The sequence below is a fragment of the Zonotrichia leucophrys genome, chromosome 2 (genome assembly GCF_028769735.1).
Source record: "Zonotrichia leucophrys gambelii isolate GWCS_2022_RI chromosome 2, RI_Zleu_2.0, whole genome shotgun sequence".
In the NCBI taxonomy this organism is placed as follows: Eukaryota; Metazoa; Chordata; class Aves; order Passeriformes; family Passerellidae; genus Zonotrichia; species Zonotrichia leucophrys.
The window spans coordinates 133,230,436-133,254,897 of NC_088171.1; the positions used below are offsets into that span (position 1 = coordinate 133,230,436).

At 41.8% G+C, this 24,462-nt stretch overlaps 1 protein-coding gene across 4 annotated transcripts in view; it reads left to right on the plus strand.

Moving 5' to 3' along the window:
• Window positions 1-309: 309 nt before the first annotated feature.
• Window positions 310-24,462, plus strand: part of RUNX1T1 (RUNX1 partner transcriptional co-repressor 1) — a 115,421-nt gene continuing 91,268 nt past the window's right edge. The window contains exons 1-2 of one of the 4 annotated variants that reach the window (XM_064706520.1): window positions 310-939; window positions 20,345-20,517. In XM_064706520.1, the coding sequence (XP_064562590.1) occupies window positions 20,430-20,517 (88 nt within the window). In that variant the 5' untranslated portion in view covers window positions 310-939; window positions 20,345-20,429. Of the gene's footprint in view, window positions 940-2,562; window positions 2,582-7,915; window positions 8,148-20,344; window positions 20,518-24,462 lie in introns of those variants that run through there. The other 3 variants (XM_064706521.1, XM_064706524.1, XM_064706523.1) reach the window with 3 other exon arrangements.

Sequence of the window (24,462 nt, forward strand, 5' to 3'; positions counted from 1 at the left end):
CACACAGTGATGAGACACAGGCAGAGCAGCCAGGAGCTCTCCAGATGGCTAGAGAAAGTGTTTGTCTTGGGTTACTGCAGGGCAGTCTGGACTCTTAAAGCCGGGGAGGCATCATTAGGGAGCAAGTTAGATGTCCACCCAGTAAAAGCGAGGGAAAGAAAGAAAGAGTAGGCAGGCTGCCCGAGAGGGACCACGCTCGCCTATTGTTAACATATACTTGACCCCCACTAACCTCTTCACGACACAGATGTCTCCTACCTCTATCACCTCCCACTGCTTTAAGCCCTCCCCCCCTGCACCTGGGTAGCGGGGCCGGCCCGGCTGCCGGCAGTATGCTGCCTGCCTCGCGCGCTGCCTGCTAGCGGAGCCGGGCGCAGCGGAGCGGCGGCGCAGCCTCGGGCGGGCTCGGCTCGGCACCGCACCCCGGCTCGGCACCGCTCGGCTCGGCTCGGCACCGCTCGGGCTCAGCTATGCGTCGGCTGCTCGGGGACAGGCAGAGACCCCGCCACTGACAGCGGCCGCTCCCTGCGCTCCACATCACGTTTGTCTGAGGCGGCGGCGGCAGCAGCAGCAGCAAGGAGAAGGACCTGGGCATTAACTATCTCGACTTGGAGACTTTGCTTTATTTTTGGTTCTTGTCCTTTCCCGTGGAACCAGTAGTCTCTCTCGAGCTGATCCTCCTTTAAAAAAAAAAAAAAAGAGCGAGAGAGGGTGGTGGGGGGGGAAGAGCAGCTGGAGTTTCTCCTCAGCTCGTTTTGACTTTTGTGGACGTGGATCATCTGGACTGGGAAGGGAAGCCGCGCGGCGCTGCTCTCCCCTTTCCCACCCCCTCGCCCCTCCAGCAGCCTGGGCTGCCGTCTCTCCCCCGAGCAGGACGGGAACTTTTATTTGCAGCTCGCAGCCCGTGGCGAATGGTGGGCATCTCCGGTCCTCTGCAGTGTGAGTACGGGCGCGGGCAGGGCTGGGCAGGGCGCGCCGGGGCGGGGGGAGCCCGAGCCCCTTTTCTTTTCCTTTCTGCTCTCCCGCAGGGCTCCTCGGGCTCTGAGGGGCTCCCGTGGCTGTAACTAACCCAGGCGGACCGGGGCTGCTGCTGTGCCGGGCCAGGTTAGCGCTGCATGCAGCCTTACACGCTCTGTCCCCGGCTTACAAACTAGTATCCCGGATACTGCTCAAAAGCTCAGAAACCAAATAACCCAGTTTCGGCAGAAAATAACCCTCCCTGGCATATATTATAACAAAGCGTCAGATTTCTGTCTGCATTTAGGACATGCCTTTTTCTTTCCTGCCTCCTCTCTCTCCAGGCTCTAGTGCTGGCCAATGTGAGTTGGAGTAGCTGTAATATTTCTGAAGGAATTGTTTTGTTTCGCTTGTTGTTTCACTGCAATCATAGGTTTGTGCAGCACTGAGAACATCTTTTCGTACTATTTTGAAAGAAATATTTTAGGCGGTGCACGTCTCCTTTAGCTGTACCGCGGCCATGCAAATAGCTTGTTCCCTAAAACGACAGGATAACGTTAGGGATTGCATTTCCAAAACTGCCATACAATGTAACTGTGTCATCTCCTCTGGCTGTGCTGAAGGGTTCGATTCCATACATTTGCAACAGACCATTGATAAGGGAGATTGGAAGGATGAAAAACATATTCCTGGCCATTTAGACAAGCCTTTGACTTCTGCGGAGTTCGAGTCCTTTTGTTAGTGCCAAAGTTGAGAAATTTGGTTTAGTGCAGGGAAAGATTTTGCCACCCTAGCAGGATCACTCGTGACTCCGTTTCAGAGTTAATTTATAGCGAACTAGCTGTCGTTCTTGTACTCTGCTCCCCTAGATATTAGAGAGAAACCGAAAGTAACTAATCGGACGCAGCTCTTAAATCGTTCTTGCTCCAACCAGGAGCTAAAATGTTGCTTCCTTTAGTTCACTGATAAGTTTAAAGGAGGGTACGGGGAGTCGAAGCAGCCTCCCCCTCCTGCCCCCCAGGTTGCAGCCGGAGCCGGGCGCGACGGGACCGCCCTGCCCGACCGCAGCCGGGGCTCTCCGGCATCGCCGCTCTGGGAACAGATGCCTCAGAGCCGCTCGGGTTTCTTTGGGGAAGCAGCCCTCCATCTTCTGATCCATAGCAGGCTCTGCCGCCACCCCCTCCTGCTTCTGCCGTGCCCTAAATCACGGCACGGACAGGATCCGTCTCTCGCAGCCGCCCGGCCGTGACGCCCGGGAGCTGGCAGCTCCCGCCTCGCAGACAGCTCGGGAGCGGGCTGCGATCTGCTGAGTCCGCCGCAGCAAGCCTGACCGAAAGTGCTGCCCAAGTTTTCCACTGACAATCGCAGGCGGGCGGGAAGCGCCTGCCTTCGCTTGCCAGGGCGGCCCCAAGGTGCGCTGTGCACGGCTGCGCGCCCGCCTGTGCGGGCAATGCTGAGCGCGGTGAGGGCACAGCACGGCGCGGCAAGGGCTGGGCAAGAACGGGTACGTGCCTCTTAAATCAGCCCGCAGGAGCTGCCCGCTGTCTCTGGGAAAGCAGCAAGTGCCAAACGCTTGGCTACTGGCGTAGCCCTGGCTAACTAGAAGAATGTCTTGTGAGTCTTGGTATGTACAGCCAAACGCTTGCTCCAGCAAGTACTCCTGTGCTTAATGTAACGCTGACCCCTTTAACTTTTAACATCGCTTCTCCTAATTAATCTGTTCAGGCCCCAGACTTAAATGGCTGTCCACAGCTGCTGCAAATTGATTTATCCCCTGATGGTGGTCCGAGTTGCTGACCAAAGCAGGATTTTTTTTTCCCCTCCCCATTTTTGCTCTACTAATCTGTTTTGACTTATTTCCTACTTACAGTAATGCTTGCATGCTTTTTGAAGGACTTAGAAAATATCTTCCATTGACATGTAACTAGGAACATAATTATTGTATTTGTAAACACAATATGTTAGGGCTAAGGGTGAGTATAATTTATTTAACTGCACCCTTGAAGCCTTACATTTCCGTCTCAGTTTCTGCATCCTGACAGATGCAATGGAAAGTTTAAATACGCAACTTTGTTAACTGCAGTTTCAGGAAAGATGTGAAAGATGTTTTTAGAGCTGAATTTTATTGTCCAGGTTTTCTGTTCAGCTTTTCTGTTAACGGCTTAGTGAATCTGGATAGCAGAGAGGATTGAAACTGGTTTCTAATGGTTGTTGAAGCTGATGCTTGACCTTTCCATGGGAAGTCTGAAAACCTCATTCAGTTTATTCTGGGCTGATTTCCTTAGGAAATTCAATATGATCAGGGAATTTCCTTCAGCTCGGCTGAATGGTAAAAAAGTTACTCCATCTTGTTTATGCATTCTGGTTTTAGCACTAGGTGTTTCTGTGGCTCCCCTTCAATAGGAAGATAATAGGAAAAGACATAAGTATGGCTCATTCATAACTGTACAGTCTGTGAAAATATGAAGTTGGCAAAGGCTTTGTTAGGTGTTAGATTCACTAGAGATTTGCTGTAAAGGTTTTCAATTAGGAACTTACAATAACTATGTTTGATAATTGATAACTTTCTTAAGGTCAGTTTCACCACACCTGAACCTCCAGTAAAATTGCTACCATTTTCAATTAATGAGTCATTTTCCTTTGCTGTCATGAGAAGCTCAATCGTGTATCAGTGCAAGAAAACACCAAACTCCACCAAAAATCCAGCAGAGTCTTGAATCTGTTCATGCCTCTGGCAAGCTGGAGCCAGGCGAGGGGTACAAGAGATGATAGCAGGACTTCTTTCTGTCCTGTGCTTGCAGAAGGGTGAGCGGCTGGGTTCTTGAGCCATGAGCATGCTGCAGGGAGACAAGAACCATTCTGTTTGTAATGGAATGCAGACAGCAGTGTTAGGTCACTGCTTCCTGGCAACTGCTGCACAAGTTGTTTTTCTTCAAAGGCTTTGAGCTTTTAAATAGTTTCCAAAATCTTTTTAAGTAAAACACTGCCTTCTACCATTTTTGACCACCTTAACTTGTTTCGTGACTAAATAATGGACCAGTAAAACATCACACGGTATCTCTCATCTGTGTACGCTTAACACTATGTATGCCTGTGTGCACATGGAGTTTTATACTGGGAGTATTGTTTTTGGAATAATGGGGGAGAAAAATAGCTCCACCTGGAGTGCTGGTCAGTGGATAGTCAGTTCAGGACATTCTTCCCTGTCAAATCCTGTTTCTCACTTCTCTGAAACGAACTTCAGACGACAGGCGTTGAATATGAAGCTCGCCTCACTGAGGTACTGTGCAGACTGCAAACTCCTCACTGCCAGACGCTTTGGGTGAAATAGGCATCTGCAGTGTTTGCATTGGGGGTGATGGGAGAAAGGGCTTGCAATTGTCATTTTCAACTTTCAAATCCACTTGCCACAGTCCATTACTGTTAAATCTTTAGCTAATTGAATAAGGATATCAGTATGTTGCTATTGCAGGAGCTTCAGACTTTTTAGATTGAAGGGTGGAGGAGAAGGTCTTGTTCTTTGTTCTGTAGAAACTTAAGTTGTCATGCAGAGATCAAGAAGACTTAATAGCTGAAATAAAACATGAATTTGGTGTTCTGAAGGGGCCATTTCTCATGGCTTGGCTAAAGAAATGTGAAAAGAAATTGTTTTAATCTACATAAAAAACCCTTGATCCATGTAGTTAGTAGCAGCCTGCTCTTTTTCATACAGCCTTTAAAACAACCTATAACATTTAAAAAGTTGACACTGAATTTAGTATAAGTAATGAGAATGTAAATCTTTAAAATATTGGCTTCCAGGTTACATTGTCTTCATGATGTTTCACATCAGAGATCTAAAACAGTTGGTTTAAAAACTGAACTTTTACGGCCATGGGTCTTGATTTCCCATATAGATGTTCCTTTTTAAAGACCTGCTTTTAAAATGCAGTTATCCTATTCATACTATAAACTTTATTAGTTTAATATATGGTAGCAAAGGAACACACATACATCAGGAAGTAGCAGACTGTATGGTTTTGTGGAAAAAGAAAAATGAACAGCAGACATAAAATCAAAGTCTGTTCTATCCTGTTCTTTAAAAGCTTTTTTTTATTTCCTCCCCTCCAAATTTTCATCTGCAAGACACTGACTTCCATCTTCCTTTTTTTCTGCCATTGATATGAAAGTTTCCAAATAACGTTTAGACAACAGTGGACATTTTATTAAAGTAAACATTAGTTCAGTATAATGGAGGTAATTGTAAGTGATAAGAGCAGAGCAGGTTATCTGTGTGTTGTTTAAACAGAAGGAGCTATTTTGCACCATTTCCAGTAGCCATCTGTAGAGGAGAAGGCTTTGCACCTGTCTGTCCACACTAATTATAGATTAGGTCCAAAGAAATGAAATTCGAGTAGCCTTTCTCTTAATGAAATCCATGGTGATTTTATTGTAAATGTGTTTTGTGTACAGACAGTGATGGTTTGTCTGTGAGTAAAATAAATTGCTGTATGGCTGTTATGTACTTGTAGTTGTAAAGCAGGATACTGCTGCATTAACAAAGGTCCTGAATAAAAATGCACTGCTTCATTTAAGTCCTAGGCTTCAGTGATGTCTCTAGCTAGGCTTAATCAAAAAGGTTCACTGTAGGCACAGTTATTTAGGGGTATGTTTCAGGGTAGACTTTTCAGTTATCATCACTTTCATGTCAATGTACTGGCATGTAGGTGGTCCTTTGCCTGAAATATGAGGCAGAAATGGTTTCATGTTAAATATGTACACACATATATGCGGAGTGTGTCAGAAATAGTTTCCTCTGGTATAACCTACATTATTAAAAAAAAGTGGAAAGAGTGAGAAATGCATTCTGAAGTAAAAGGTCACATGAATTTCTACCACATCTGTTTATAGTAATTATGAACATAATTAACATAAGAATTACAAGTGAGGTAATGACAAGCTGAGCTATGAGATATTATGCCATAATAGTCATATGTTGGAATTCTCACATTATAGCACACTAGAATTCACATATTCAATGCAAGAAAGAAAATGTTAGATTTTTATCTATTTTAATGCTTCAAAACTTATCTGCCTGGGGCAGATGGACTTTCCGCTTTAGAGGAAGGTAACCCATTATTACAAGAGAGTCAGTTGAAATTAACATTTCTAGCCTGCAGCTTGGACTTTGAGACAGCTGTGCTTATGGAACGCCACTTCTGTTACACATTTGTATTCTGATTGTATTTATTTTATTAATGCACATTGTTTTATTTTAAAATGTGTTTTCATAGCAAACTGCTTACATTAGGAAGGACCCTGGATTCGGGGATTTTTTTAAGATTTTTGTGATTTGAGCAATAAAAGTATGGTCAACATAGACATAAGATGCACATGGTTCTCTGCACATGAGAATCTGGCAGATTTTAAATTAGTTCCTAAATCATGGAATGATATGTATGTATTTCAAGGAAAAGCTCTGTAACAGAAATACCTAAAAAGAGCAGTCTCTCATTTGCGTGTAATAGTTTGAAATAACATATGCAAAAAGAAATCTGTATTACCTTGCAGGCTGAATTAATTAATAAGTCACTTTTCTTTAGAAATGCGTAGAACATGCCATTGAGTTTAGAAGCTAAGGTTTCAAACAAGTTGACTAACTTTTGTAATATGACCTGTCTCATTACCTCTAAATATGGTTGTCACGCAACTGACAACTGGAGGAAGTTGAGGGAGAAGTGGCTCTTCTTCAGGGTAAAAATACTGGCTGAGGAATGCATAGTAAATTTGACATGTGAAAATCAGTTTGCCTTCACTGAAAAATCAAGGTCCTGGTTTTGCGATAGGTCCTTCCAAGGCTAAACATATAGAGTGGTTTATGAAAAATAATAAAAAAACCTCTTATGCTATGTCTCAGTGATACCAAGAGGTTTTCACATTATTGGATTAGTGGAGGATTTGTGACAAGACCCCTTTTTTATCTGACATTCATTGCGGTGACATGATTTTCACATACATGCCCTTCCCCCATCTAGGTTCTGGTTTTCACTTTGTATTATGTGTCAAATTCCCTTTATTCCTTTTCTTGTGGAATAAACTGCTATCTTGGACGAGTGATTTTGGAAGGAGTTTTGCACTGAACAATGCCAGTCTCACTTCAGTGTGCTGTCATTGTCCTCCTCCCTCCTTCGCAGTTACTCCTTGGCCGACATGCAATGGAGATGCGTTTCCTAACAAATAAGTGTTGATTCCCAGGGAGAAACATTTTAGAAATTTTAAAACCCGAACACATAGAGTGCCTGGTGCTGGCATAGCTATTCTGCTGGCTGGCTGTGCTTATGGTAGGCAGGCCAGGCTGCTTTGCTGTCTCTCTCCCCTTTCCATGCCTCTCGCTAACCCTGTGCTCTTTGATGAATCCGGACAAAACAGTCCCTCAGTTTTCATAGTACCTGAGTTGTAAAGTACAGGGATCTACTTCTCCTTATCGCTCATCCCCTGGTGAATGATGCCACCACTTTGTAGCAGCAGTGCTGTGTTCAGGCCCTTATGCCAACCGAGACAATGAGCAGGCTGGATTAGGTAGGGGCTTGGCCAAACTGGGAGCAGGTACACTCTGTGACTGCGCTGGGCCAGCGGCCGCCCTGCTCCGTGCGGGATGTAGGCATGGTCTGTGAGGGGGGAGCCGGGCTGCAGCAGTAGCTGTGGCCTGTGAAAGGAGAGCCGGGCCGGAGGCAGTCACAGGGACGATCGCCTTGGTGGGGGTAGCGGCGACCTCCGGCAGAGGAGCCTTGGGGAGCCATCGCTGCGCCACTCCTGGAAGGGTCCTTATCCCGGAGAGGTGCTGGGCAACTTCCAGGGCCGGACGCCGGCCAGAGGGCAGGCACACGCAGACCTGGGCACCGCCGCCTTCTCCCCCGGTGGGCGGCGCGGAGGTGGCGCCTCTCCTCGTGCCGGGCGCGGCCTCCCCGGGGACCCCGGGCCGGCTCCAGCCCCGCTCCCGGCCCCGCTGCCTCGCACATCCTCCGGCCGCCATCTGGGCCGCGCTGATACCGTAATCGCCCCGATGCACGCCGCCGTGCCGCCCCCCCCGCGCCGGCGGGGCCGCGGAGCCGCGATGCTCCGTCCCTGCGCCGCAGATAAGCCGCGAGGCGCGTGAGGCGCACAAAGCTCGGGCCGCGCCGGCGCCTCCTCGTCCCTCCCGCCGCCGGAAGGTAAAATCTCCACCCGCGGGCGGGAGAGGCGGAGAGGCGGGCGGGGGGGACACCCCTCGCCGCCTCACAGCGCCCGGCCCGGCCCGGCCCGCTCCGGCTCCCTCGGCACTGCACAAGTCGATAGGCGCGGGGAGAAGTGAAGATATAACCACTTATTATCTCCCCCCGGAGCGGGCGGGGGATTTACGGGCAGAGATTAGCCGGCGGGGAGACAGGATCTGCCTTTTGTTGTGCTGCCTCCCCCCGCCCCCGGGCAGCTCCGAGGGGAGCGGAGAGGGGCTCGCCTCCCGGGCTGGCCGCAGGGAGGGAGGAGGTGGCCGCAGGAGGGTGGTGACTAGGGGACACGACTTTAAACGCAGCCCAGAGAAGCAGAGAGTGCCGTGTCTGGGTGTCTGGCGGGACGGGGTGAAGGAGCCCCGGGCCTGGGGTGGCAGCGGGGCCGAGGGGATGTGACAGCCCCGGCCTGTCACGCCCGGGCACCCACCGCTCACTCCTGGGGTGGTTTCAGTGAAGTCTCCCAACTTCCAGAATCCCCGCAGAGGATGACACCGGGCTTCAGGAAAAGTGGCTTCTTTGCTCTTTCTTTTTTGTTGTTTCAGATGGACTTCTGGTGATGCTTTTTAAGTTCTCTTCCAGATTAAAATGAATTGCATGCTCGGTGTGTGCATGCACGCTGCTTTAGCGAACGGTTTTATCAATGGTCATACCTTAAAGCAACATTAAACAATTACCTTTATATTTAAAAGTTTGAAATATTTATACTGCCGTTTCACTTTGTCAAGTGTTTGCACAGATAGATATATAGATATGATCTGGTAACTAAAAGCCTAATTAAAATTTGTTTAAAGCCAGGGGGGCATGTATTCTTGTTGACAGCAGCAGATCGATAGGGTAAGACAATAGAGCCCCATTATTTTACTTCCATTGACTGAACATATTGACATTTCAGGTTTGCGATTGCCTCAGTGAGCATGATGAAACACTGAAATTCATGAACCAACTGTCTGGAGTGGCACATATATTACTGTATGTCATCTCTGCCTTCAGGTTACCTTATCACTGAAGCAGAATGGTAATGGATGGCAGCAGAGTACTTCAGGGGGGTGAGGGCTCTATCTGTTAAGAAGCTGACACATAGCAGGTTTCAGGAGTATCTTTAATTACACCTAGAATTATGTACAAAGGAAGATGGTCCTTGTTACCTGCTGCTGTGCTTCAGAGTTTACAGGCACAGAAGCAGATTGGATAACAAGGTACTTATGTGTCATTTTTTATATACATGACTTGATACCTTTAACTTTTGCAGGAGCCCAAGGATTTCTGGTTGTGCTGTTTGCATGCTTACCATGTTCACCAATGGCAGCATCTCAACCCAGTCTTGATGCTCAAGTTCTAGAGCATCTGCTAGACATTCTCCTAGTCTGAAGACTGCAAAGGAAACAAAGAACAACTTTGAAATAAATAAATGGCCTTTGAATTTCTCTCCCCTCAACATGTTCAAACGACAGTCAGTGCTCAGAGAATTCAATGCAGTGAGACTATAGCGGAATGAAACATACATACATATATGTATATCTATATATATACCCACACACACTTTTTTTCCTTGCTATAAGCACCATAAAAAGAAATGTCTGTGCAATATGCGCACATGAATGCATAATTGTATATATCAGTTTATATGATTGCATGTAAATGCCTTTATAAAGAAGACCCCTGTCTGCAGAGCATGCAGTGTGTTTATTATTTCAGAGGCTTTCACATCATCTTTAAAATCTAGCTGACTGTAGAATGAAACCCATCAGGGTAATGCAGAGATAGAGACTGAAATTAATTTAAAGCAGACAAAGAGCAAATACAGAAGAGCTGTTACGATTTAACTAATTTTTAAAACTAAGTAGGCTGAAAATATAAAATGTATTTTGCGTGCCATCTACTCAGCAATTGTTGCCATCAAGTGGACTGCCGATGCCCTTTAAGATGGTAAAAAGAAAACTAGTCCTTTATACCATTTTCCTGAAAATGTTAGGTTTCTGTTTGATCAGCAGGTGCTGTTGAGATGAAAGCCATGTGTAAATTTTCAGAAGGCCAAAAGTGTCAATTCAGAAAAGGAAAGTGATAAGAGAAAATGCAATCAGTTTTCCTGTTTTCAATTTGTGCAGGATTTGAAGAGCTGTTTTGTTAAACTGCTACATCTGCTCCAATATGAATATTGAACTACTTCCACTAAAAATAACACCCTATAATTTGGAAGCCATTGCAATCTTTTGTTAATGCAAGTGGGTTATTTGAAAAAAAAATCTATTCTGAAAAATCTCCTGCCTAATGTGCATTTTTGTTTATCGGCACTTTTATCTTGAGCAGATAAAATGGCATTATGCAATTAGGACCATATCTATTTGAACTGGAAAAATGACACTGGATAGCTGAATGTCACTATGTTGGTAAAAGGATTTAACTCGTACTTTTAAAATAATTTTATTAATAAACTATGATTGGATCTTAAAATGACATGTTTTGCATGTCATTTTGTATCTTAAAATGACATGCCCCTTTGCAGCAATACAGCTTTACTTACTACTGAGGGCCTTGAGCAATGTAAAGGATGTTCAGTATATGACACAATATTCTTTGGCTTGTTTCATTCCTGATATACCGGCAGATCTTAAGTTTAGCTCATCAAGGATATTTTAGTTAATGGGGATTGTGGTGTAACTTTTTCCATGGTAATTGAAATGATGGAGTCTATTTGAATGCATATAGACAAAAATAATCATGGTTGTAGAGCTGCTAATCCAAGTGAGTTCTATGACTTGGAAAGCATAGTATTAGTAGAGCATACATTTTCTGTCATAAGCATCTCTGGAGAACATAACACTGTTGCTTTTTAGTTAAAAAAAACAAAACAAACCAAAAAACACCAACAAAAAACCCCAACAATAACCTAATGGAAAATACATGTGTTTGTTAATTTTATAAATAAGGATCTAAATGAGGAAGGGATATTTCACTGTTACATCTATGGAACTCTGTGTACATAACATGAGTAAATGTGCAGAATAGAATGAGAGCTTTTATTGCTTTATTTCAACATAGCGAATTACCTGGTTTTAATATTAGAATGGGCATTAGCTGTTGAATTCTAATCTAATCTAGTAGTCAGGAACTAATTTTTTTGGTAGGTAGCTGCATGGGAAAAGGCCTTGCTGATGCTTCTGTTTGGTTTTGCAATTGGATTTGTACACTTTTGGCCTTGGGGGATTTTCCTCAAAGTGATCTACAGATCAGAAATAATTAAAATTCAATAAACTGAAATTTAAATATAGAATGGATTCTGTGTGAGATCCGTGCTAGTGGTAGGTTGTCTAGAAGTCTGTGGCATGTCTACTTTATAGTTTGTATTCCCCAGCATAACTGCGTGCACACATGTGCATAAATTTATGTTGAATGACAGAGGGATAATTATTTATACAGATTTTATCAAAAACTCTGTGCTCTCCTGAAACATAACAAAAAGCCTCCCTCCCCAGAAGAGTGTTTACATCCCGTGACAGTCACTAGATTCAAATCTTCTCAACATGAAAGTTGTTTCCTTTCCTCCAAACCTTCTTTTCCCCAACAAAGCTAACCCTGTTAAACCTCACCTTCTGTGGGATGTATACATAGTTATAGACATATGTACGAGAAGTAAATATTACAGAAAACATGGCCGATTGGGGCAAAATGTCTGTAGCCTTAAATAGCTGGTGATATCTGCCAGCAGCAGGAGGGGCGCTGAGGAGGCCCTACCTCGGCTGACCCGGGGATGTGAGAGCCGCGGGGAGCCTGGCGTTCCTGCTCGCAGACACTGCCGAGCAAACGCCTGGCACGGCGTGTGACAGCAGAGACTGCCTACCTGAGCAGCTCTGGAACCAAGGAGCTTTTTACTTTGGTCCTGGGATTTTCTGGTGCTTTGCACAGGGGATGGGGTGGAGCCCCGCCCCAAAAGAAAGATTATAGCTGCATGTCCAGATTTTCTTATCTAAATGTTCTGAACACATTCATGGGAGTGTTCTGTTTTCTTAATCTTTGCCAGAAATACTGCATACAGTTTTGCTGTTCCTGTTGAATAGTTGCCATATTTAACTCCACTGGTTGTGAATGGAAATGTGAATACTTTAATGTTCCCTCTCGTTTTCTGTAACACATTTTGGGATGCCTGGAAAAGGAGGGCATCCTAGATACTCCAAAGTATTTTAGAATACACAAAAAGAATTAATTAGAAGTTCTGAAATTTGGGTTTGTTTATTTGTAGTTTTTGGGCATGTGTTGACTTATTTAAGGAATATGTTTTTATACTCAGTTTTATTTCTTGGAAAAGTACAGTTGTGTTGTACAAAACTGTACAGCAACAATATTCCTGCCTAATCCCATATTGTAACATGCTGATTTGAGATCCTCATGGGATAGCTCATGATTTCTTTAATCATTTTGGAAGGCATTTGATTAATTTTTATATTTATCAAGACAGGTATGCTCTGGCTCTTATAGTAAGGTAAATGTGCAAGGTTCATGGAGGATAGATAATAGGTTCTTTTGGAAATTAGGTTGCAGTCTGGAAAGACAGAAGACTCCACCTAGTGGAGTGGAATTAATATGCACATGGTGGCAGGCACTGGTGTGTAATAAAATAGGTATCATTTATGGAGACCCAAGTTGCTACAGAGAGTAAAGCCCAGGAATTCAGACAAGCATCTGAGGCGGTGGTTGTATGACCATTACAAATCGCACCAGGCTATTGTTACTTTTGGAGCTCTAGGGGGGTTATGTGTGTCTGCCATGTTGGATGTTAATATGCAGTTTGCATAAGTAGTAGTTGCCAGCTTTTTTCTTTTGTAGTGCCTTTTATTTGGAGATCTGCTGTCTACATTTTTTGATTTCTGATGACCCCACAGGTGCCCCTTTTGGTTGTGGCCCAGGTGTCATTTTAAATACCTTGGGAAAAAAAAAGGACCAACAATTCAGCCCCCAAAAAATCACCACTTTTGCCCCACAATTGCTTATTTTTCAGAATACCTTTTCTGGTTTTCTTCTTTTACTTTGGTAATGGTAGTATCAGAATGTTAGTTCTGAATGTTACCATGACAGGTTATGTGGCATGTTGACTAAGGCTGTCACAAGGTTTAACAAACTCTCTGATGAAGCATCAGATTGTAGGGTTTTGTGCCTGTGCTTTCCTGTCCCATTGGTTTGGTCATGTTGTGCTACTGGGATGTAGTAAAAATAATTTTAAAGCTGGGATGTGAGTGAACATCCATCCTGAGCAGCTGAGATGTTGTCCTGAAATTCTCTTGGAAAATGCATCCTAACATTGAATCACACATGCATTAGATAAGTTCAGGAAGAGAACTCCCCAGGACCAGCTCAGGCTTTGACAGTGAGAGGGTGAGGCTATTGCCAGAAAATGGAATGATTAGGGTGCAACAGAGGAGACAAAATGCTGCAAAGGATATTTGGGAAGAGTGCTCCAAAGGAGCACTTCCAGTGAAATTCAGGTGGGGTTTGTTGCCAGAGCCATTAAAGCATAATGGTGCCAGAAAAAGCTGCCAACAAATGTGGGAATAATGGCACCTATGGGTGTGCTGTCAATGGATGGCACTGCCAGGATGATTTTTTATTTTATTTTAATGGTGACATTGCTAAAAGTATTTAAGAGTAATGTTATAGGAAGTGTTTTAGTGAGTGAAGTCACTGGGTTCCAGGAACCATTAAGCAAAACCTGTTTCATGACTCTACTATTTATTATTTTAAAGCTTGATGGCAAACCACTTAATGCTGGAAAAGCAGGCTGCAACCTGTATTAAAGCATGCTACAGGTGGACAAGGAAACCAACCTACTGAACTGAATAGCCCAAGGTAGTTTCTGAATGTTGTACACATTTCATGTGCACCATGATAAATTAATACAACTCCATGGATCAGCAGAGCTTGTAAACATTGAATGAAATACTGGAGCTCAGATCTTACGTGGTACTCCCATACCTAGTTCTCACTGAAGACAGCGTTTCTTTAGTTAAAATGCCAGTTTGAGGAACTGGACCTTCAGGATTTCTGTGCTCCCATCTCACATCTGTGATCTTGACAATACTTTTTTTAGATTGGTTCTCAGATCTAGATCTCTCCCTAATAAAATGGACTAGATCAGGTCTCAGTGTAAAGCCAAGGGCATTCTTTTTGAATTGTAAATCACTGACTTACCTGACAAGACTGCCATATAAAGGACAGAAAAAAGCCTATCCCTTCCATAATAATGCTTGCAGATCCTTATTGAGTCCATTGGGCCAGGATTCTCAACTTGTGTATCCCAAGATCTGTTTTAAATTGTGTTTAGGCCAGCTGCCCACCCCAGACATCCAGAGAAGTTCACAGCTACAGTAAATACCAGCTACAGTACTTAGAAGGGGGGGGGGGATCAATGTGTAATTTTCCTTCCACATTCTGGGATTGATTGGTCCCACCTCTTCACCTGGGGAGCTTCTGATGTTAATTTCCTTTTTTGTTTGTTTGTTTGTCTGTTCACTTGTTTTTAAGTCCAGGACCAAATTTCACTATCTCTTACAGAGCTATTATTGGCCACTATTGTTTTCATTATTGCATGGCTTCCCTGGGAAGAGACGGATGGGCAGGACCTCAGTGACATTGCCAGAGCAAGTCATCAGTAGCCATGTCTGCCCCTTAGGAGGTCACAGGAAACAGGTGGCTGTGTTAATTGTCCTCAGTCCCAACTCTTGTCCTTCCTGGAGGGAATTTAGAAGTGGTCAGGAAGTGTCAGGCCTACTGTGTCCCCCCAGGTTCACTGCTTCAGGCATTCATAATAATTTGAGGTATGTGCCAAGCAAGGGAGACTGTCTGGGAATCCTTACTGTCCTTTTTAAGCTGAGTGGCTACCTGGCTGGGAGGGCAGAATGCTGTTGCTGCCGAGTATGTTTGGGATTGCAGCTGGAATCCAGCAGAATAACAAAGAATTCTATTAAAAAATGTATTTCCATATCATACACTGTTTTGCTTCTTTCAAGATATTAATAAAAAGTCCTAGGTAAGCAAACTACAAAAACTCAAGAGGTGCATGAAATATTTCTGGAAACTGATTCACTTTTATTGAGTGAGTTGAGGATAGAGAATGTCAGTGTATTTTCTGCTTAGGCCAGTTTTAATTGTCTTTGTTGCAACTGCACCATGAGTAGCCATGGATCTCTAAATGGCACTCAGTCCTGTGCTTTGGAAAATCAGTTCAGGTCTTGCTACTTTATATGAGCTTCTTGTTAACAGCTTGCTTGATTTTTTTAGCAGTGAAGGTGCACAGCATTGCTGGGTATCTGACTGCAAATGTGAGTGCACACCCAGTGCTGTAAGCCAGATTTTGAATTACCAGTAATGTTTCTTTAAAGTGTCTTTTGGAAATTATTCACTCATGTTGAAAGCAATGTGAGTTAAGTAGTAAATATACTAGTTATTTATTTGCCATATGCATTTGGGGTGAAAACTGAGCTTCTGCTCAGGTGTACTCTTGATATTACCGAGACTACTTGACTAAATAAGGTGGGCTGCAGGATTATGTGGTAGGTGAATCACACCGGTTTCTGAATCACTCTTAGAAAATACCAGCCTGAAATGCTGGCAGATAATGAACACATTGTGCTTGGACTGGTACATTATTTAAAGAATAGCATTTTAAAGTAGAATATTTTGTAAAATGTTGGTTTAAGAACCATTTTGCAATTTACTTCCATCAAACCTATTGTACCAGGAAAAATACCTCCTTCAGAAGAGAAAAGGTGTCAGTATTGTGGAAGAATATCTGATTTTTATCCAGCTATTTGCTGTTTAAGCTCCCTTCTTTTCAGTGCAAGGAGATCAGCTGACAACAGCAGCAACCAAATCATGTTTGCAGCTGGGCAATTACAGTAGACCCTAAGATCTGCAACTGTCAACCATGAACACAGATGCCTTCAAAGTTCTGTTTTTCTTCCGTGTTGAAGTCGTTGGCATGGAACAGATGCCTTCATTTTGGAGAAACCAACTGCTGGATATAATTGGTTCTCTCTTGTCTTGTCCTCTAGGGACAGTCTCTCGCAGATGAAATTAGATGAGAGTAAAAAAAAAAAAGACACAGGCACACACACTCGCACATGACATGAAGCAGGAGTTTTCAGCATCCCTCTCTGTTTTGTCACGTGGAACTGTTTTCAGCTGGAAGATTTCATTCCATTTTTAGCACTCTACACACACACATGATGATGATGCTATATGAAAAACATGCAAATGAAAATATGTATCTGGCCAAAGTTTATTATTAATCTAGGCATGCCTGTTTAGAAATAAGACAAGCATATCCATCCCATATTACTAAAGTGTTAAATGTTGACTTTTGCGATATCTATTAGTGCTGCAGTCTCAGAAATTTAAAGTTAAGTCTCAGAAGAGACAAGATGCTTTAAAAATTGTTTTGTTGCAGTGGTGGAATCAAAGTTTTTTATCAAATGATTTGGTAGATGTTAACATGGGAGGAAAAAGACTAGTAGCAGACTTCAAAATTCACCTAGCATTACAGGCATTCAATTAAGAAAGCATCTTTACAGGAACTTCAGCAGAGTTAGTATGATGGACACCTGTGATGTGCTATTTCTGTAAGCCCTGTGGTAGGGTACTGAAGTGAGTAAGTGTGTCCTCTTACTGCAGGCATCAAAAATGAGATGATGGCAAATGGCCTTGGAGGCTGTAACAGAGAGGGAGAATCTGCTTACCCTGTGCCTGTCAAAGGGTTTCTGTCATCCCTTCTCTGCCTCTGTGTAACAGCTACCAAATCATTGTGGTTTGTGTTACTTAATTATGCTATTAAAATAAATTTATACCAACTTTAGGTTACCTTAATAAGCTCAGTTGTGAACTGTGACAGTCAGGCAGTGCTGTGTGTTCTCGGGTGCATCAGGAGGTGGGTGCAGCAGGGATTGGGGGATGCCAGGAAATAAAATTGCCATTGCTGGTACCCAATGGGGGCCTCATCTCTGAATACCTTTTCTCTCTTAAGTTTTATTTCTGAGTAGAAGTTGGGGTTTTTGGTTTTGCTTGTGGTTCTTTTTTTTTTTATTTAATTTTAATATGTATTGCACTTTGAGGTGTCAGTCCCTATTTTACATGATGCATTTACTACTACTGTAATAGTAATATCACCAGCAGTGAAAACTGACAGGAGTTACCTTGGTCTTGCTTTGGTAGAGTTGGTAAAAGACAGTTTAGACACTAGATGTGGCTGGATAGCTGCCCTGCACTGTGCTCCTTTGTTTCCTGCTAACCCCCGGGGGCTGTGTGGGTGGAGGGACTTCCAGCAGTTAGGAGGAAGCCCCAGGTAAACTTGGTTTTGAACTGATGATTCTTCAGCTTTTAAAGAGAGAGAGAGTCCTTTGCTGTAGGACTCCAGTTCTGATTCACAGAACTTGAGTGCGACACTGTGTTTGCTCTTAGCATTATATTTCGGAAGATCCGCATATTAAAGGGAAAATTTGGGGAAGTGCTTAGGTGATGAAGGGATTTCTGGCAGTAACTAGGGAGTACAATGATGGTTCATTTCATTTGAGGCTGATCCTGATATTTGTAGTCTTTACATCCTATTAATTCCTTGAAAGATAAGCTGATACAAGCATGATTTGCCAGGGCCAATGGCTCTTCTAAAAGTCTTGGCTCGGGTGATATCCCCCTTCTCTACACATATAAGATAAAAGCACTGTGAATATGAGGTTAACTGAATTCAAATAGAAGACTCTCTAGAGTTATTGCATTCCTTAGAAAATAAATACATTTCTCATATGGTTGAGATTGATCAAAAAAGTGTTCTGTATGCCAGTGATTACATTCCCATCTGTGATTAAGGTTTTCTGTCTGCATCTGGTTTTCACATTATATTTCTGTAACAAGAATCCTTTATATGGCAGAGTTCACTCTCTGTATTTTCTATTAGCTGCAGCTTGAACTACTGCACGGATCGCAGATTTACACATGTGGTTTTCATTACTTCATACCATTGAGAAAAAGTAATATTTGTTTGGGAAAGTACGTTTTTCAAAATTTCCATGGTAATACAACATGTTGATCCTTTTTTATAACACTCATGTAAGACTACAAATTGTTTGAGGCATTCTGCTTTCACTGAAGTTCAGACATTAGACAGTTTTGCATGTACATTCGAACAACAGCATCAGTTTACAATTCAGGAAGCAAAAATACATTTAAAGAAGAAGATTAGTGTAGAATAGGTATAGCAAAATGCATCCATCACTTTGGAAAATGTGGTAAATAGAAAAAATGAACATGGGCCTGAAACAAAAGAAGAGTAGCAAATTGAAGTGATGTCTTCATTGTAAAGTGGATGACATTTTTTTTTTTTTAATAATAACTTTTTTACAGTAAGATGTTTAAAATCTTTTACAAGCTATGGAAAATGAGTATGCTATTCAGCAGAAATATTGAATTTTTATATATTACATAGTTTAACATATTTGACCATAATTGTTTCTAGTGACCAAATTAAAATAGGTTAGCAGTACATGACTATATCTTTACAAATGTGTTACTCTGAATCCAAAATATGATGTATTCCACTATAAGACAGTATTTCAGCCAGATTGTGCTGTTGTCACTTAGTAGAAAACTTAATGTTTAAATTATCTCAGTGAAATTAATAGGGCCACTTGGTCAGTGGAGAATTTTTCAGTTTTGGTAGGATTTATGAGTTTATTATCATAAAAATCAGATCAAACAATAACAACAATTCAGAGAATGCTGTATGCATTTATGAAAATTTAAAGTGTTATGCAAAAGTCTGGGCAATTGAAAAGTACACAATTCATGCTAGGGGGACAACTGAAAGGTAAATTTATTGCCTATGTAAGAACATTGTGACAACTAGAGAATTGCATACAAAATAAAAATAATTTTATTAAAGTAGTTATTGTACCCAAGTTGTGGAGTCCTAACCACATTTTGGAGGTTATTTTCCAAATGCCAGAGGCAGTTGTGTCACTTTGAGAGCTCCACAGTTGCCAGATTCTGGGTAGAGTCCTGCAGCCCTTACCACTTGTTTTCACTGAAATCAGTGGAATTTTGGCTCTCTCAGGACTGTGGGGAAATGTACGACCACGACTGCTGGAAAGAAAGAAAGAAGTTTGGTGAATTCCTTTGTTCTGTAACCTTAACTTTAACTTGGGAAGGTTTGTTTTGATTTGAGAAGGGTGCTTGTTTGTGGGAAAGATTGCAGTTTCTAGCACAAACACAAATGTGCTCTTTTGCAAATGCCCTTGGGAATGAAGTTTTTTTGCAGAAAGATCTAGTACAGGAGAGGGTTGGGGCTGGATTCTGGGTTAGATGCATGAGCTGTGGCTGGATCCTTGTGCATGCTTAACTTGATGTCCCGAAGTACTTGAACAGTCATTGCAGATTGAAGCATGTACGTAACTGTGTGTGCTTGGCTCTGAAAAAACTTTCTGTCTTGACATAATTACAAACCCCTGAAAAGCATATTAATGCCTTGGAAAAACTGACAACACTGTGATACAGACTTAAACAAATGTCAGAGTATTTGTGTAACCCAAATAAACAGGTTTTTTAGGTGTTGGAGTGGGAGGGAAATTGCCTTTTCAAAAGTGGGAAGATGATTTGTAAATATATCAATAGCTTTTTGATCTGCCTTTCTTTAAATGTGTTTGCTGTTACAACTTACAAATCCAATTTAGTATTGGTGATGTGTAAATTAGAAGATCTCTATTTTTAGTAAACATTTTGATTTAATAAATGGTTCCCTAGAGCTTCTGTTGAACCAGGTAAAGTATGAAATATTTTATATTATGTGAATGTACTTAAACCCAAGTATTTTACAGAATTAACTAATGGGTAGAATATAGGCTGCCCTTAATTTGTTGCCTTCTATATGCCAGCTGTTTTAACTGAGCAAATTATGAAACTACCTTTGTTGAAGAATTAATACAGTTTTAAAGTACTACCTTATATTAGCAAAGAAAATGTGGTTACTTGTTGTAGAAAAATATTTCTGTCTTCCCTTTTTATTTAAGACTACTATTATCATGTAAATGAAGGGGTGTGGTGCTTCAAACTGGCTGTGATATATGCTTTTTTTGTTTTTTTTTTTCATTTGTTGTTGTCAATAGAAAAGATTGATCTCTGGGCTGGTGAACATAATATCTGTCCCAGTCAGAAAAGGAAAGAGGAAATTAGCAGAGCGATTGGTGGAGAATGATATCTGTCAAAAGAAACACTTGGAGAGCACTGAGTTTAGTGATAGGTGACTGCCGGAAAAAAGGGAACTTTGAATTTTGTCAAGGTAAGGAACAGAAAAATATTTGATTTTATAATGTGAATACCTTTTAGAAGTTATTCGTGTGTATATAATGACTGTACCTTGCCTTGTAAACTGTAATTAAAAAAGAAATCTTTCCCTTTAGCTCCAAAGAGTCTGCCTAAATCAATGAAGTTGCGGTCCTTGTTTAATACAAGTAAGAAAAGTGTACTGCAATGTTCATAAAATACATCAGTCCTGACTTTTAGAAAATCTACATAAAATTTTAAACTTTGGTGTTATTTTTGTGTTTTTAATGACACAATTGCTCTTTATGTGTCACGTCAATAGTACTTGGCTGGGCTGTGGAAATAGTGACTTTCAGTTTTCTGAGCTGTGAATTGGAATAGTATTTGCAACCAGGTTAAGAGATAGTTGTAATCACATTGGCAAAATGGTTGTTTGTAATTTAGTGGAATCCTCTGGTAAACTCATTGCATCAAACTGGGAATCTCTGATAAATTTGATTGAGATGATAATGAGAATGGATATTTCTGCTTCTTGTGCACAAAGATTTTTACCGTACTATAAAAGTAAATCTGCTATTGCTGGACAAAATTTCTAGATAAGCTATGACAGTCATTCCTGTCTTCACTGTAACTACATTTTTTCTTCTAAAATAGGATGGCAAGCAACTGCTAAACTGATTTTAAGTGCTTTCCAGCACTTGGATAATTTTCTTTCTCAGTGTTGGACCCTATCGTCTGACATAACTTTGATAGAGTCTGGTACCAAAATAAGATGAATGGTGTCTGAGTACTCTTGGCTTTGCCCTGAATAGTTTTAAAGGTAGCTCAGCCTTGATCATATTACTTGTTTTCCCACCTGAGATACCATGGCCCATGCTGCTCTGCCTGTGGGGTGTGGAGAGATGGAGAACTGCTGAAAGAGCCAGTGGGAGCCTCTGCACAACACCTTGTAGCAAAGGGCTAGGCCTGAGGTTTTGTGCACCAGTGTGAACATACTTTTAAAAGATTAAATCCTAATAAAAATGAAGTTGCATTCTAACTTGAGTTCCTATCTCATTTTAAAACAAATAAATGCTTTTGTGGGACCTTCATGTACTCAGGCAGCACTGGCAGAGAATGAATAATCTTAGCAGGGTTTCTTCTTATGTTTGGATTTTGCTTATTTAGCAGTGCATAGCTTCTGACTAATTTTTCCTTTTCACTATCTACAGTCTTATTTTTCAAAGTGCAAATGTACCCTGTACAGGTGGCTGTTGGTTGGTTTCTTTTGCCATATGGGTCTTCATAAAGGATTTTAAAAATAAATAAATGTAGAAGTAAAGATGTCATGCCTGAAGCATGCAGTGCTGGCATACTAATGGGAAGTTTATTGTGGTTTATTGCTATCAGAGCATGTGCAAGATAATGGAAATTTCCTACAACTTGGGAGAAAGGCTTATTTTCTAATAACATTAATTTAAAGAAAGGGAGTTAATATGACTAAAATCCACTTCATCTCTATAAAGTCCAACTGATGTGATGGTTGCTGAAGTGTTCATAAAAAGATGGGAACAGCACCATATCCTTCCTGTTCACTGTTGTGCAGGTTGTGCTCTCTGTATTGTCTGGGTGCAGGCACATCTCTGCCGTGGTGAAGCTGCTGTATACTGCATGATTCCCTTCCCTGCGCAGTTCTATCAGTTGTAGCCTTATACCTAAATAAACACATCTCTCTGTGACGCCTCTTACAGAGTTAACAATACTGTATAGTTTTCACCTTGGTAATGAAGAATTCAAAACTGCTTTGTTGATCTTAGAGAGTGATCAGTGGGGGTTAACAGTTCTTAAATCTTTGGCCATTACCATTTTGTCATTTACTTGAATTGAGGTGACTGGGTAAGATGTCTACATCTGGATGTATTTGTGACGTGCTCAAAAATTTTAGTCTTAAATGGTTAAGAAGTTCCACATTTTCAATGATTTTTTTTGTTTTAAATTTCAATTTTAAATAATTAGAGATGAAGCCAACACTGAGCTTAACTTAGTATGGACTTTGCTGTGCCCAAGATTTGCCTTGCTATTTAGAGCCTAAATTGGTGTAAGAAGCAAAAAAAAAAGGTGTTTTGAGTTTATTGCCTCCTTGAAGCAATGGCCTCTTGTAGCAATGACTACTTCTGCTGATGTGACCTTTCAAGCATCCTCATCTTTGTTTTGCTATTGCAAAGTCATCTTCTCTTAGCTTCCTTTTTGATCTTCAAAACAATTGTTTGCTTACCAGTGTATCTTAAGGAGTACAGTGAAAATAAAAAAGTCCCCTTCAAACGTACCACTGATGCAAAAGAGTATGCAACTGTATTATAGACAGTGAATTGTACTTCCAATCAGAATTTCATCTGTTCATGTGGTGCACACCTGTGGCTTGCTGGCATTGCTCTTGATTGGAGTGTGAGAGAGCTTAATGAAAAACAAAGCCAGGATGACAAGGAGAGACTCTACAGCAAACATGGGTTACTTCACGTTAGTAAGAAAGTGAAATTCAAAGTACTGCTTTGGAGACAGCTCCCTGGTATGTGGGACCGTGTATGCGTGACCTGCAAAGGACACTGGTGCCCTGCTTGCTGCTACCTTGCAAATAAAGCATTTTTCTCTCTAGGTCAGGTTGATTTGGGCCAGTTGAGAGCAGGGCCGATTTCTCCAGTTGCTTTCTGAGCCAGTAAGAGTATCCTGGGCAATAATCCAGCTTTTGAAGTGCAAAGAAAATAACCCATAATCTATATAAAACGCTAGCGGATGGGGAAGGGAGGAAATTTACAGAGAATAAGTGAATTTGAGAACAACTGTGTTAAATGTAGAATGTAAGGCGAATTTGTGTATTTGACATTAGTATTTATTTTAATTTGAAAATACAGTCTTTGAAACCTTTGGGGTGAGCAGAGGACAAGCTCTTGCAATATGATATATTTATTAGTAAACTGAAACCAAGTGCTCCAGTTCAAGTTCCTTTTTCAAAGTGATTTTTTCCCCCCCGAATTCAGAGTTTGGGTTCTCTCTCTGTGCCCCCCCTCCCTGCTCCCCCTCAATGTAATGTGTCTCTGATAACATTAATGGGCTTTGCCCCACATGGAGCAGCAAGTGTATTGTACCACTGCTCACTGATCCCAGGTCAGTGTGATGCGTGAAATCAATTTATTTGAATCTCTTTGCCTGTATAGGAATTTGGCAGCATGCCAGTTGTTTTCATTTAATGTTCTTTGTGTTGAACACAGACAAGCAGGCATGCTTTTGTACTCCTCTTTCTTCTGGGCTCTTCTCTTTTCAGCCAATATTCTATTCTGTGGATTTTTCAGAAAGAAGTAGGAATGTGTTACCTTTTTAAAAATAATTTTTGTTTAAATAGCCTTTAAAGAGCGTAGAAACTAGGTCAGTCACAGAGTAGCCTTGTGTAGGGTTTTCTGCCAAGTATAGGTGGTAACACCTGCCCTTTCCCATTTCTGAAATTTGGGGAAAAAGAGAAAACACTGGCCTGTTTTTCTAATGCCTAGGTCTATGATTTATATGCAGTTGTAAGACAAAGACTCTTCAATGATGCTTAAATCAGAATAATTTAATTTCTAAATAAATGAATGTCTGGCTGTTGGCTGGAAAAATTGGCAATATGTTTCAGGATCTTTTTGAGTAATGACCTTAAACTAAACATTAATTTGGGAATCCCTTGTCTCATCTTTCTGTCTGTTCATCCCCTCCCCCCAGTAATTTAATATTTTGAATGGCTGGCTGAAGAACAGCTTCACCCAAGTACCCATTTATTTCATTTTTTTTCTTCTTTTTTTTTTTTTTTTTTTTTTTTTTTTAATGAGAAATCAAGGTGTGTGGAACACAGCAAATAATGTAGCCCTTCGCAAACTGGGGGTGGGGGAGGGAGGGAACAGCAGCAGATATTTGCAGGAGGATTTGTTTCAGAGCCGGTGCCGGGAGCGGCAGG